Raw genomic sequence first — 14,406 nt, forward strand, 5'->3', positions numbered from 1 at the left:
GGTGTCCGCTAGACATGTAGAAGGCTTGGGGACCGAGGCTACACGCCCTCCTCCCATTTGTATTAAATGGCAGGGACCGGGGGATGGGGTCCTCAGGGCCAAAATCTGCTCAAGGGGGCATGCATGCCCTCCTCCCCAAATAATAATTGTGCCACAATCTAGTTTATTTTTTATTTTGTTGCAATCTCATGGGAATACTGCAGGACTACAGCAAACAAAATGTGTTTTTAATTGTTGGCCCAGCTTGGGGTTGTCCAAAGTATCTTTACCCTGCCCCTCTACATATTTCTTTTCACATTTTCAGTACAAAGGACTAGGTCCCAAGTCCTGAAATGGCTGCCGCAACATTTTTGCTAATGTTGCAGCCAGCCAGTCAGACCGCTTGCTCCTGCGAGACCCTCACTCCTGAAGGTGGTGCAAGGGAAAAAAAAGACAATTCAGCCAATCAAAAAGTTATATTTTTTGAAGTTGTGCTTGTGGGACTCTTGCAACAGTTGATCCAACCCAACCGTCCGAATATACTAATATTTTTGTATATTCGGACGTTAATTTCTCAGAAACTACTGAGCGGATTTGCACCAAATCACAAAAAGCGTGCTTTCTGGACCAAGATCCAGCTTCTTGCAAAATTTAATGTAATTTTGTTCACCCGCCTTTGTGCTATCATGTTCCGAAAAAGTCTATGGGAAATGTATGGGGATTTTGTGTTTAGTACCCCTTCTTTATCTCAACCCCTGATTGATGGATCACCCCTAAAATTTCCATGAGCAAACTAAACAGAAAAGACCACTGTTGTGTACATTTTCTTGAAGATACGTCAAACTGAGCGAACCAAATAGGCATTTCTTATGGAAGAGCAGATCTAACTAACTACCCAGTGGTGACTAGATATTTTACCAAAAAGTAGTAAATATGAACCCATAGCAGTACTCCTTGAATGGATGCAGATTTACTACTTTTTTAGATTCACATACAGTGACAGTCGTAGACTTGGAAAGCTGCAACATTCTCCGGTTTCCAGGCATACTACTGGCAATCAAACACCCAAATGTTGATGGGGTGAATGCTTGCAAATAGGCTAACCACTGTCAATAACTCAGGGTAGCATTTCAACCAATCATGTCTCACCCACTGTGCCACTCTAGACTGAGGCCCACCTAATGCAAATCAGTACTGACCCTGTTCCTCAAGAGAACAGTCTACCCCAAACCTTGGTCGTCTCTTTCCTTAACCTTGCAGCATACTGTTCTTTAATTGGTAAATTTGGGATTCAAACACCTCATGTCCCACTAGCCAAGCTATACTCCTTAAGGAGTCACTCAAACATCTGCGGGCCCTTCTGTAATTCCAAGGTGTTCTGGGGCTGCCAAAAGCCAGAGCAAATGCCTGGTGTGTCCTTTATTTAATATAGGCACAGGTATGCTTTGGGATTGTAGTAGGCAGCCTGGAGAGATAATTAAACTTTGGTTGAAGGAATATAAAGACAGCAGTTTGTTTAAAAAAAAAAAAAAAAAAAAGATATATCTTTGAGCTTCTAGATAGCTGCATAGATATCATTAGATGTATGGGAACAATTTGTGTTTGGTTTGAAGGACAGCATTCCACGAAGTGGTTTATCACAGTAGTCTGTTACCACATAGAACAATCAGCACAAGAAATCTGATTTCCTTGAAGAGAAACTCTATATTGTTTTCAGACTCTGCACCAGACTTAGCATGGCCCCGGAGAGAAACAAAATAAACAATCAGCACAATAAATCTGATTTCCTTGAAGAGAAACTCTATATTGTTTTCAGACTCTGCACCAGACTTAGCATGGCCCCGGAGAGAAACAAAATAAACAATCAGCACAAGAAATCTGATTTCCTTGAAGAGAATCTCTATATAGTTTTCAGACTCTGCACCAGACTTAGCATGGCCCCAGAGAGAAACAAAATAAAAACAAAAACAAGGAGTCAAGCTTCTTCTAAGTTAAAAGATGCTGGAGCATCCTCTGAACCCAACACTAGCCCCATTGACCCATTAAGTCATGAACAAGCTAAAATATTTTTATTTGCGCTATGGGGACCTCTGTTAAACTAAATACCTAACATATCTATGAGCAACATTCAGACCTAAGCTCCCTTTGGTGTTGCTGTCTAGGAGGAATACACAAATAGGACTCCACAATAAATTGTGATTTTAAATTGGGATTCCAGAGACACCAAACTCGAAATGTCCATCCCTCCCAGGTTGTGAATTACACTTATAAGATGTAGTAAGGTAATCCCAATGTTAACCTATGGGAGAGATAGGCTGTGCAGTGGTGAAACGCGAATTTAAGTTTTTTGTTCCCACCTGGACATGTAAAATGTAAATATACATGTCCAACATTTTTAAATACAGTTGCACGCTGTCCTTGGGGCCTATCTTAGGTGTGATTTATATGTATTAAAAAGGAAGGTTTGGGCCTGGCAGAAGGTTGAGTTTGCCAGGTTGACAAGGCAGTTTAAAACTGCACACGTAGGCTCTGCAGTGACACACCTGGGACAGACTTAAAGGACTACTTAAGTGGGTGACACAATCAGTGCTGCAGGCCCACTAGTAGCATTTACTTTTCAGGCCCTGGGCACATGTAGTGCACTCTACTAGGGATTTATAAGTAAATTAAATATCCCAATTTGGGATAAGCCAAGGCTACCACCTTTTAGTGAAAGGGCACAAGCACTTTAGCACTGGTTAGCAGTGGTAAACTGCGCAGAATCCTAAGGCAAGCAAAACTAAGTCAGCAAAAGCAAAAGTCTGAAGCCCAAAAGTTAGGGGAACCACACCAGGGAAGCCAGGTCTAACACCCCCTAATCCCAGCATGAAAGAACATATAATCTCTCACAAAATTTTGTTGATGATGTGCAATTCCGATTAAGGAACATAATTTATATTTTAATATCTTGTAGTATGTTTTTAAAATGCTCACTGCTTTAGAACATTTACAATATGGAGTAATTGAAAAACGTTCCTCACAGACATAACAAATTGTTGCGTTTTATGACCTACAAACCATTACACATGGACACTGTATTTGGCCATTTTGCAAGGCCTACTTACTATGCAGTTGTTGGCACGGGCTGTACAAAACATAAAAAACAAAGGATGTCAAACTACTGATAAGCTTACCATTTGGTTTCTCAAAATGTCCGATGACCTATGCAATCTAACCCACACACTTTAAACTTTCCAACCATTACTTCTTGGTCAATTCCTGAAGGAAACATTGTAGGCCTGCCCTATTTAAACTGGGGGATTTGTACCGGATAAACGTTAAGTACAGTTTACAAAAAATACACTTGGAAAACGGACGGTTTTGGGCGGGAAAAAGAGGCAGAACATTTTAAGACTAGAAGATGAATGAGTGTAGTCAAGGCAATGTCATTATCTGAGATTGTAAGCAGTAATCATCTATTTCGCCGTCCCTAAATGAACCCTGTTGGTACTAATAGAGGCCAAGTGGAAAGGGATTTTAATAGAAGATATAAAAATGGAAATCATAAAAGCAGTACTGGGAAGCAGCTGGGTAAACAGATGCACTTGTTGTGTGGCCCGGAGCTGGCTTTTACTTTCTAATGCAATAAAGTCTGTTTCCTAATGTCAATGATTTTTTGGCATAACATGTCATTTAAAGTAGCAGGCTGAACTAAGCCTTGCACAGACCACTTCTGCGCGTTATCAGCGCTGCCAATGATACAGGACAGCTCAAATGAGAGGGATAAAAAAACAAGATGCCATTTGCTAAACCAAGATGCACAGTTTTAGAAGATTACCCTTTGGTTCAAAAAGCGTATAACTACTTTTTAGTTCATGCCATTTATTTGAAAAATTGTTGCCAATTTCTTGTGCTTGCATGGGCAGTGGGAAGCAGTTATACGTATATAGATTTTATATTTTGGACAATGTAAACATTCAAAGTGGGTGAACTGTACTAGACAGGGTGTGGCAAGAAGTTAAAATGTTTACCTGTACTGAAGTACTGGTGAGCATCCTGTGTGAACGCCTGGCTGCTGGGCTGAGCCTAATCATAACACGTGTCTGCTTATGGAGTTATCTTATAAAGAAACAGAAGAGCGCCATAACAGGCTAGGCATTGGTGTGCCCTTCAACAAATCCTGACCATATAATTTGCCTTGTGTTACAAACCAGCGTATTCGCCATTCGAAGACATATTTCAATCCAACTGAGGTGTTTGTTCCCTAAAATGTTCCTTTTTTATCACTTCGTAGTAGGATAACACAGGGCTCTACGATTTTCTACACAGTTCAGACTTTGTACCCGTTTATTTAGCAGATTAACAGATAGTCTCTAAAAAAAAGTCTTATTCAAACCGAAAACGTTGGGGTATAAAAATTGTATCGTAATTTTTTTAACTGTCATTGGCGAAAATCTTGATGTAAGAAAACATATTTTTTTGTAGTGAATATTTTATACATAACTCCAACTAATTAACTGTTTTTGTTACTCGGTACAGTTGGCCCAACATTGTCTCTCGGCTATTAACCAAAACCACACAATGGCTTCTATGCTGTCCTCCTGCAGCAACCCACCTCCCCGCACTTCCATGGAAGGATGCGTCCAAGCCCCTTTGCTTGCCATCCTCCTCTTGCTTCCTCTTTTTGTCCTGCCTATCATGCATTATTTTTTTCATTTTCTTCCTCCTCCACGCCCGTTAGCATCCATCCTACTCTTCTCTATCTTGAAGGTCCTATTAATAAAATGCTAGATTTTATTTCGTACTTATTCATTTTTGACTTTTTAATTCTTTGAACAATTTTTTTGTTTGTAAAATACCTTTTCCATTTACTACTGTTTTAATACATTTGTTTTGGTCACAACTTTTTTGTCTGCCTTTTTTTGTTTTTGACTGCAAATTGTCTCACTGTGTAATCACGGCTGGTGCATGCTGGTGAGTGATGGTGTTAGTATGCATTCACAATGACTCATGACTGGTATTTTTAATTTACCATTCTAACTTGGCATGTATATATGTAATATTACCTACTGGCAGTTGCCAGTAGGTAATTATAGTTACGTCCATGTTTCCATTGAAAAGCGTTTTTTGACTTGCCTATATCCTTGACACCATTTGGCGAATTTTCTTCTTCCGAAAAAAGTGTGCTGGTGATTCTTGTTGTGCATGGGAAGTTTTGGGATGATCCGTCAAGTGGGGGCCGAGAAAATTAGGGGGGGGGGGGGGGGGGGCAAAAAACTGCTTTTCCCACGTTGATTCCCATGGGAGTTTTGAACACAACTGCAGCCTGAACCGCTGGACAGAATTACACCATATTTGGCAGAAAGATAGGTTTCAGTACACAGAGTACACTTTTGGATATTTGGTGTAAATCCATTATGTAGGTTTTGAGATAATAGAGGGGAAATACATTTGCATATCTTGGGCCGCAGATCCGTTGCAATGTTTTCGTGGCAAATTCGCGAATGCGTGCGCCAACAGTAATGCTGTGATTGGCTGGCCGCAACCTGACCAGAAAGTTGCAGCTGCCATTTTAGGTAATGGAACATGATCCCCGGGCTGAAAAATAAAATGAAAAGTGGAATAAGGGGTCAGGGTGGAGGTACCATAACCCCAGCGCTGTGATATAGGGGGTCTTTGAGGGTCAAATTGTGACCTTAAAAAATATATTTTTCGCACTCTGCAAGATTCGCAAATATGTTGCTGCGCTCAGCGTGGCCCCCTCATGCAATGTTGCAACGAATTCGTGAAAATCGGAGAAAACAATTAAAAGAAAAATTCTCAGATTCATTTGTACAGTAAATGATTCACTTATAGAAGCACTCAGACACTCATGCACCCACTCACAGACCCACTCAAAGAGTCAAACACCCACTTTCAGACCCACTCAGACACTCATTTAACCATTCAGAGGCCCTCTCAGACACTCACGCACCTAGTCACAGACACACTCACACACTGGCAAACTCACTCACAGCCCCACCCAGACCCTCATGCACCCACTGACAGACCCACTCACTCTCACTCACAGACCCACTCAGACACTGATGCACCCAATCACAGACACACTTAGACACTCAAAGACCCACTCAGATCCTCACACACCCACTCACAGACTCACACAGACACTCCCAGACCCACTCACAGAGACACACACTCGCTCCTACAGCCACAGACATCCTCTCAAACCTGCTCTCACACCCAGTGACACCCTCTGGCACTTATACTCACACCCAGAGAGACAGGTCCTGTAGCCGAAGGCCATGGGTGGTGCAGGGTTGGGTGGTCATAGGGGTTGGCTGCAGGCCCTGTAGCCAATCTGCGCCATGCACGGCCAAAGTTACTTGAAATAACTAACTATAACTTCTGAATTTCTATAGTTTTGTACGAGTAAATTCAGAACCTAACTAGAATGTCCCTGTAACTTTGTTTTTTGCAGTGAATATCTGTTTTTTTTAAATTCCATTTCCTAACTATAACCTCCCTGTAACCTTTGTTTTTTTAGTGACTATAGAAATATATATATATATATATATATATATCAATCATTGTCACCTCCTGCTCCGTAAGGGGCCACAGACCCTGCAGGGCGGCCTGGGTTACTGGGGCGAAGCATCCCACAGGAAGTTATTTATATGGAACTGTGCATTATGGGAGTTGGAGTTTGGTTATTGAAGTCACAGGACTGTGTATTTAAAAAGCACTGGCTCACTCACACCTGCGCTTACTTACCTGTGAACAAGGAATGCTGTTGCCGAAACTCATCAGGATTTTTTGTCTTGCTGCTAAGAAATGCTATTAAATGCTTGGATTTTAACATGGAGGTGCCTGGGCTTTTCGTGTTTGGGATATATATACATATATATATATATGTCTAAATATATATATATAAGAAAAATAAATATATATATATTACCTACTAGCAGTCGCCAGTAGGTAGTTATAGTTAGGACTATGTTTCCATAGAAAAAGCGTTTTTTTGACTTGCCTATATCTTTGGCACTGTTTGACGAATCTTCACAAAAATGTACACAAAAGTGGCCTGGTGATTCTTGTTGAGCATGGTAAGTTTCGGGGTGATCCGTCAAGCGGGGGCCGAGATAAAGGGGGCTCAAAAATGTTGCTTTTCTCTTGTTAATTCCTGTAGGACTTGTCAACACGTCTACATCCTGAACCACTGGACGGAATTACAACTGTTGGCACGCAGATTAAGTTCATCGTTATTTGGTGTAAATCTTTCCGTAGTTTAGGAGATATTTAAGGGCAAATAAATGTGTGTATCTCTGGCCGCAATTAATCGCGACATTCACAATTTTTTGTGAATACACGTGTGAAAAAGAAGCGTTGTAATTGGCTGTCCGCAACCTGACTACAAAGTTGTGACCACCATTTTATTTCACGGAACATGGTCCCCGGGGGTAAAAATTGAAAATGGCATAAGGGGTCAGGGTGAATGTACCCTGACCCGAAGGATGTGATATAGGTGTGTTTTAGAAGCAAATTATAGGTTTAATATAATTTTGCGTCCCAGCAAGTGGTATTTGCGAAGTTTCACTAATTTCTGAAAATTAATCACAAAATATTCATAATTGTGGAAAAATGTCTTACACTAATTCATTCACTCATACATGCACTCAGAGGCTTATGCGCCCACTCACGCACACACTCAGACACTCAGGTCCATCTTTCAGCAGATTGACACAAGACTTAACACATTGCTTTGGGGTGGTGCACCCAATCAGACCCACTCGTAGACTCACACACCCACTTTCAGATCCACCAACACATCCACTGATGGGAGACAGGCATTGTGGCAAACCTGCGATGCCTATGCCTAAAGGCCTTGCATGTTGCGGGGGTTGGGTGGTTATAAGGGCCTGGCTGCAAGACCAGGCCTTGCGACCCACCCCTGTGGCGGGGCTTGGAATAACGTATAGTAATTAAAATTAACTTGCGTTAAAAAAACATAGAAATTCACTGTAAAAATACAAAGGTTACAGGGACGGTATATAGTTACCTTAGGGCGCAAGTTATAGTTATAGTTACTTGAAAGAACTCTAACTATAACTGCTGAATTTCTATGGTTTTGTACGTGTAAATTCAGAAGCTAACTATAACGCCCCTGTAACCTTTGTTTTTTTCAGTGAATATTTATATGTAGTTTGGCTATCCTAAGCACAAGGAAAAAAAATGATCATGGAAATCTATGAAGGCAGAAACAGACATATTGGCTTTATCAATTCTCATGTTCTTTAGTAGCAGTGTTCATAGATTATGGTACCATGATAATACCTATCATTTGTTTTTTACAGAATCAGGAGGCAAAAAATTAAGGAGTACAGTACAGCGAAGTACAGAAACTGGATTGGCTGTGGAGATGAGAAACTGGATGACTCGGCAAGCCAGTCGTGAGTCCACAGATGGGAGCATGAATAGCTACAGCTCTGAGGGCAAGTAAGTGAGAGGCCCATTACTGATATTTTTGTTTATTTTATTTAGCTAATGAATGTCATGCTACTTTCTTAAAAAGGAACAGTGGAGGACGTTAGAAGAATTTTACTTTGCAGGAGGTTTTGTTGTTGGGCCACTGCCACTTTGCCAACTAGTCGGCTGTGGGGTTGCCTCTTCTATGAGTTCTGTTGTTATTGTGAGCATCGCTATGTGTGAGAAATGGTACATGAATAGTCTTATATGTAAATGATGTGTAATAAAACACTTAGACATCATATCAATTATTCTGGAATACCCTGTATGTAATATTAAAATAGTTACAGTAATAAAACGTTGGCGAGATATGACAGAATGAGTGATTTTGTAAAGTGCATGATTGCTAAAGGTGTCCTGGTGCTGCCATCACAGACTGTCAAAAGGGTTAGTATTTTATAAAAGGTATAGAAAATGTTTCAGTTTCCTGAAACAGGAGAAATAGCTGCAGGTAAGGCAGGGATTTGGTGCTAATGAGTTCTAAAGAGCGGAGGCATGCGAGGAGAAAGATAATCCCAGGTGCGGCTCCTCTGCTGTGGCGGAGGAGTTCGCCCTCGTGCTAGAGGCAACAGCTGCAAAACTTTAACAATAAAATGATAATAAACAATGTTTAGCTCCATTTTATTTTTATATGGGTGGAGTCATGGGGAATGACAGAGAGGGGGGAGCGTCTCAGGACGGCCAAATACACATGCGCACTGAGCTGCCTCCAACCTGAGCTGCGTTGGAGACAGAAGACACAGGCTCCCAGTCTGACTGGGGGCGCAAAGCCAGGGCGTTCAGGCCAATCCTAATGCCGTTCTCATGCTGCCAGCAGCATGAGAGCAGTGTTAGGATTGGACGCAGGGCAGGCTTGGGAGCCTGTGCCTGCCTGCAGTAGAGACCTGAAGAGCGGCGGTGCGGTGGGGATCGAGGTAAGTTTTTATTTTTTAAATATTATTTTGTTTCTGTTTTGTTCTACCCCCACCACGCCACTTTGCCCCGCCGCGTCTGGATAATCTCCTTCGCTGTGGCCAGCAGCTCTCTGATAAGTATCCTAAGTGGAAGGTCTCAAGATGCAAAAAGAGGAATGGTGTTTGTATTTGGTAGAAGAAACTACCGGAATGAAAAAAAAGAAATGTGTTGAATCAATCATAGTGCCTTACAGTCAATGCTTTGCATTGAGTAGCTAACGCAGTTTAGACATTTGGACAGTAAACTGGTCATTTTTAATAACTTGTAAAAGCCTTGCAGCTGTGTTCTGTACTTTTTGCATTTGATTGATGAGGCTTTGGACAGCATTAGGTAGAGGATTTTTCCTTAGTGCAATAATGTGGAAATAAAAAAACAAGTGGATGCCTCTTTAAAAGATAAAACCATATTAATGAGGACTTCAAGGTTACGAACTACCCCAAAAAAAGTTATTGGAAGAGGGGTTAAGGTGGTCGGCCACAAGGGAGAAGTCCAGACAGAAAGGGGACGGCACAGGATGAGAACCTTGTATGTTTTTTTATCCGAATTCATCTTGAGACCGTTGCCATCCATTCAAAGACATTACAAAGGCAGGACTGAAAATAGACAGTTATATCCTTATGTAGGGCATCAAGGCATACCAGCGTTTTTGATTCATGTGCATTGGTGTTCATGGGAATTACAAAATATCAGATAAACTCTGCCACAGATTATATGTATTCTTAGAAGAGTTGAGTGTTCTATGACAATCTCTATGGTACACCACTTTAAAGATGTTTATATTCAGAAAGAAAAGGGGACCTGCAGAAATCCTGTGTCCTGTCTTTCACGTAAGCCCTGGTCCAGTTAAGTGCTACGTAGACAATTCTCATCTGCTTAAGTTTCAAGGGAAGTTTAGAATAGTTTATGGCGTCAAATCCGCTGGGTGATCTTATAGTAGGGAAGCATTTACACCTCCTCCACCCAAAGGCCACCCACAGGGGTATTCACAAACAGAAAAAAAGGAATTTCACATTCACGTTAGTGCTGAAAAATGTACATTGCGTGTGAAAAAAAACCTCCTTTACACCTGTAAAGACACCAGTTAGTAGGGGTAAAATTTCCCACTTGTAAAGGAAATTAAGAAAAAACATATATTTTCGGGTTTTATATCCACCCAATACCGATTTTAACCTCTTATGTCTGTGGCTGTGCTTAAGCAGCATTTAAGCTCATCTTTGACAGTACTGACAATGATGTTGCCATGAGAACACTGTGGTTGCTATAGAGACAAAATCCTGTAAGACATGCACTTAAATTGAAAATAACTATTTTTAGATGCTAACTTTGGTGTTAATTTCCATTGTTTACTCCCCATAGCTTAATCTTCCCCGGTGTGCGATTGTCCTCTGACAGCCAGTTTAGTGATTTCCTGGATGGACTCGGTCCTGCTCAGTTGGTCGGGCGTCAGACGTTGGCAACACCATCAATGGGTAAGAAAGTGTTTTGTTTGCAGTGTGTATAGACGTGTAATAAAACAAGTATACCTTCCAAATTTCACACGTGAACATGCCTTATGAAAATCGGTCAGCAAGATACAGCACACATTCCCCACTGAAACAAATAAAACTAAACCAAAGCCCAACAGTAGACAGACTCATTCTAAAAGAGCGGATACACAGCAGTCCAAATCAACATTAGGCCTAAAGGTAAGTTGCTGTCTTTTGCACAAAATCACGGAACAACATACTTTCCCAATTATTGAATCAGACACATACAAGCTTGTCTCCTATTCCTACCTCTCTCATTTCAGTATTTCTGCTTTATATTCATTCTCTCTGACCTGTCTACTTTACCTTGATCTTGCTTTCTGCATTAAACCTGAAAACTAAATCCTCCATCAATCCCCAAAGAAAACTCTGTTGGGATTTTACTGTTGTCCTTCAGTTCTCACAGTCTATAATTGCAAAAGTTACACCCTTTCCTTAATCTGATGTGACTCCACATGTTTTACATGCCATTCTAGTTGTCGCCAACTCCAGAACAGTAAACATCAGGCACCCTACTCCTCATCAACCATGGTTTCACCTTGGATTTCTAGAGCTCTTCCTTTCAGTAACTGGAAAGCACTAATACAAGTTGCAGCATGCAACTCTATCCTTAAGCCTGTAATATTTCCCTAACCTTTTCCACCCAAATGTGGCTGTCAGTCAAGGCACACCATACCCTCTGCCTCAATACTCTGGTTAGACATTTACCTTGCCCTTTAGACTGTGTTTTATTACCCAGTGATGAGCTACTGTACTGTATGTTCTTTGAAAACTGCTTTCATTTCATGAAATACCAGCTGGACCAATATTATGTCTCACTAAAATCTTGAGGTGAATTTCTTTGAAGATGTCCTCCTTTATAAACTATAACATGTGGTAGTGTCCCCTTTTGCGCACTTGAAATGTTGTCTCTTCACCAGTGCAAATCCTGCTTTACGGCCAAACCAGAATGGCCCACCAAAATAAAATGTCACCTTCTGCCATGCATGGCTGGACCTCTCAGTTGATACCATTGGTGTCTTATGTTCCTTCACATCCTGCCACTCACAGCATGCACTCCTGCACAAATTTATTTATCAGCCCTAGGTGGCCAGTAGTATTCCTTCTCACGTTTGCTCTAGTACAGGGATACTCAAAGTACGGCCCATGGGCCTCATGCGGCCCCTCTGACCTTTACATGCGGCCCCTGGGGCAACAGGAGCACTGGGCAGCTGTTTGCTCGACTCCGCACTAACAAAAATATTAAATACACACGCAATCTTTAATTTCATACTTAATTGGTGCTAAAGAAAGGAAGAAGGGACTCCTGCACTTAACTTTAGAAACGCCTTCATTTTTAAAGATATCTTGCAGCATATGTGTAAAACTAAGACAGTCTCCTCAAAACTAATTAAGTGTATTTAGTTAACATGAAGAACCTTTTCGCCTTAGTACAATTTATTTTATCAGTGCATTGAGATGTATTCCTTTTAAAGTGATAGATTTCAAACATTAATTATTTCCCTTACCCTGAGAACACCACCAATAGTAAATTAAAGAGGCAAGTCACTTGGTATGTGCACTTTATGGGTGGCCTGGGTTCCTATCATACATAAACAACATTATAGTTTATTAAATCAAACATAGAAGCAGGTTATGTGCAGCGCGCACCATGAATCATGTATTTCGAGGTCATCTTAAATGTGATAATGCAGAAAAAGGAGGGAAAGTGACACTAAACAATTGCCTAGGATCACACAATTTGGAAAAGTGGGTAAACCGGGATTAATTCCAGGTTTTCTGGTTTCCCATTGTTTATTTCAGCCACTAGATGTATATCCTTTGTTTCCCCTACACCTACCTTGTCACCAATCCCCCTAGTCACCCCACTTGACCGCCACCGCCCTGGCATCAGTGCTGCCCCCAGCTACGTCACAGACCAAACTTTTTGGCCCCTGGGAAAATGTTTGCGAGTACCCATGCTCTAGTAGATACATCAGCATGTCCTGAATGAGCAAAATCCTTGAGGATCCACCTCATCACTAGGTGGCACACATTTTCATTTACTCACATCAAATCACTGTTACCTGAGTAAAAACCATTACACCCTCATTCGATCTACATTTTGATTTGATTTTTTTCCAGGATCAGAACCAGAGCCTAAACTCTTATTCATTTTTCTTCCAATGCATCGCTAGCCCTCTCTGAAATTGCATTCTGCATAGTTACTGCTGCATTCACATCTTTCTCAACTCCTCATCCTGCTCAGGTTGTGCTTGGTAAACGAGAAAGAAAATCATCTATTACATTTCTTCTTACTGGCATACATTATATTTTTAAGTATTACTCCTGAATATTTTAAATCAGTCAGACAAGCCAGGCCATTAATTACCTTTTGCCACTAACGATATATTTAACACAAAGGGTTGGTGATCCGTCTAGAGCCTATATAAGTAACCTTGCATAAAATGGTGGGTCTAATTAACTGCCACAGGCACGCTTAAATCTTACACTGAAATACCCATACAAACTCAGGAGCACTGTTGTCCCATCTAACATATTTCCAAGCTTGTTAATGTTGGGAAAAGACTGAAAATCGACAATATTATTGGAGATCAGCACTCCCACGTCAGTGCACAAAGAGTAATTACCCTTTTTTTAAAGGTTCAATCTCTCACTATCTCCTCCATTATCTCAGTAGTTCCTCCCCGATAAAGTTGCAACTCGAGACAGTTTTTTCACATCTCTACCAATAACCATAACTCATGTTTTATGTTCATAACCCCATAGTTTCTCCTACTAGCCATCACAAGCAAAAGCACAACCTTATTCAGAACTTCTTTTGGTCTCCCCATCTTTAGACATGCAACCCTCTCTCAGTAAACTATACCTTAGTCAGTGATGTCCTTCCTTTGCACCCTACACAGTCTGAAAGAAACCTAAACGGCCAGTGACTCAGGAGATGCATTCGTTTCTGCCCTATCTACTCCCTCAACAATGTATCTTTAACCTTTTGATTAGCGGCTGTATGTTTAACCATATGCTCCCCTTTTCTTAACAACTCTGAGCCCCTGTTATGAGGCCCTCCTCTCTCAAATGTGTTGTAATGAACTTTGGCAAAACCGGAATCCCCATAAAGAATTAATTGTCTTGGCTTCTGTAGCAACCTATGTAAGCTGCAAAACGTGAAGTAGTTATTAAGGCCGACGTTTAGGTGCACTACTAAGAAGAGATACCTACTGGAGGTACTAAAAATGCCAAAAAGTCCAAAGCTTTCACAGGAGGACCACATCACTGTAGGTTTCGTATTGTGTATTTAGTCTGGTGTATAAAGGAAGATGTTTTTTAAATATTGAAAACATTAAATTCTGTTTGATAGTAATTTTATTTATTTTTTAGTCATACGTATCCACCGATAACAACAGGTTGTTTTTCCATATTGTGAGCGTCTTCTTCATAAATAATG

The 14,406-nt window shown here is 40.9% G+C and overlaps 1 protein-coding gene across 3 annotated transcripts in view; it reads left to right on the top strand.

The window, feature by feature from the left end:
* The window catches only part of RIMS2 (regulating synaptic membrane exocytosis 2), a 1,513,920-nt gene that overhangs the window by 1,477,766 nt on the left and 21,748 nt on the right, over positions 1-14,406 (top strand). For all 3 annotated transcript variants that reach the window (XM_069220600.1, XM_069220601.1, XM_069220602.1), the window contains 2 exons: positions 8,310-8,451; positions 10,792-10,904. In XM_069220600.1, the coding sequence (XP_069076701.1) occupies positions 8,310-8,451; positions 10,792-10,904 (255 nt within the window). The remainder of the gene's footprint in view (positions 1-8,309; positions 8,452-10,791; positions 10,905-14,406) is intronic.

This window comes from Pleurodeles waltl, chromosome 2_2 (assembly GCF_031143425.1).
Source record: "Pleurodeles waltl isolate 20211129_DDA chromosome 2_2, aPleWal1.hap1.20221129, whole genome shotgun sequence".
Taxonomy (NCBI): Eukaryota; Metazoa; Chordata; class Amphibia; order Caudata; family Salamandridae; genus Pleurodeles; species Pleurodeles waltl.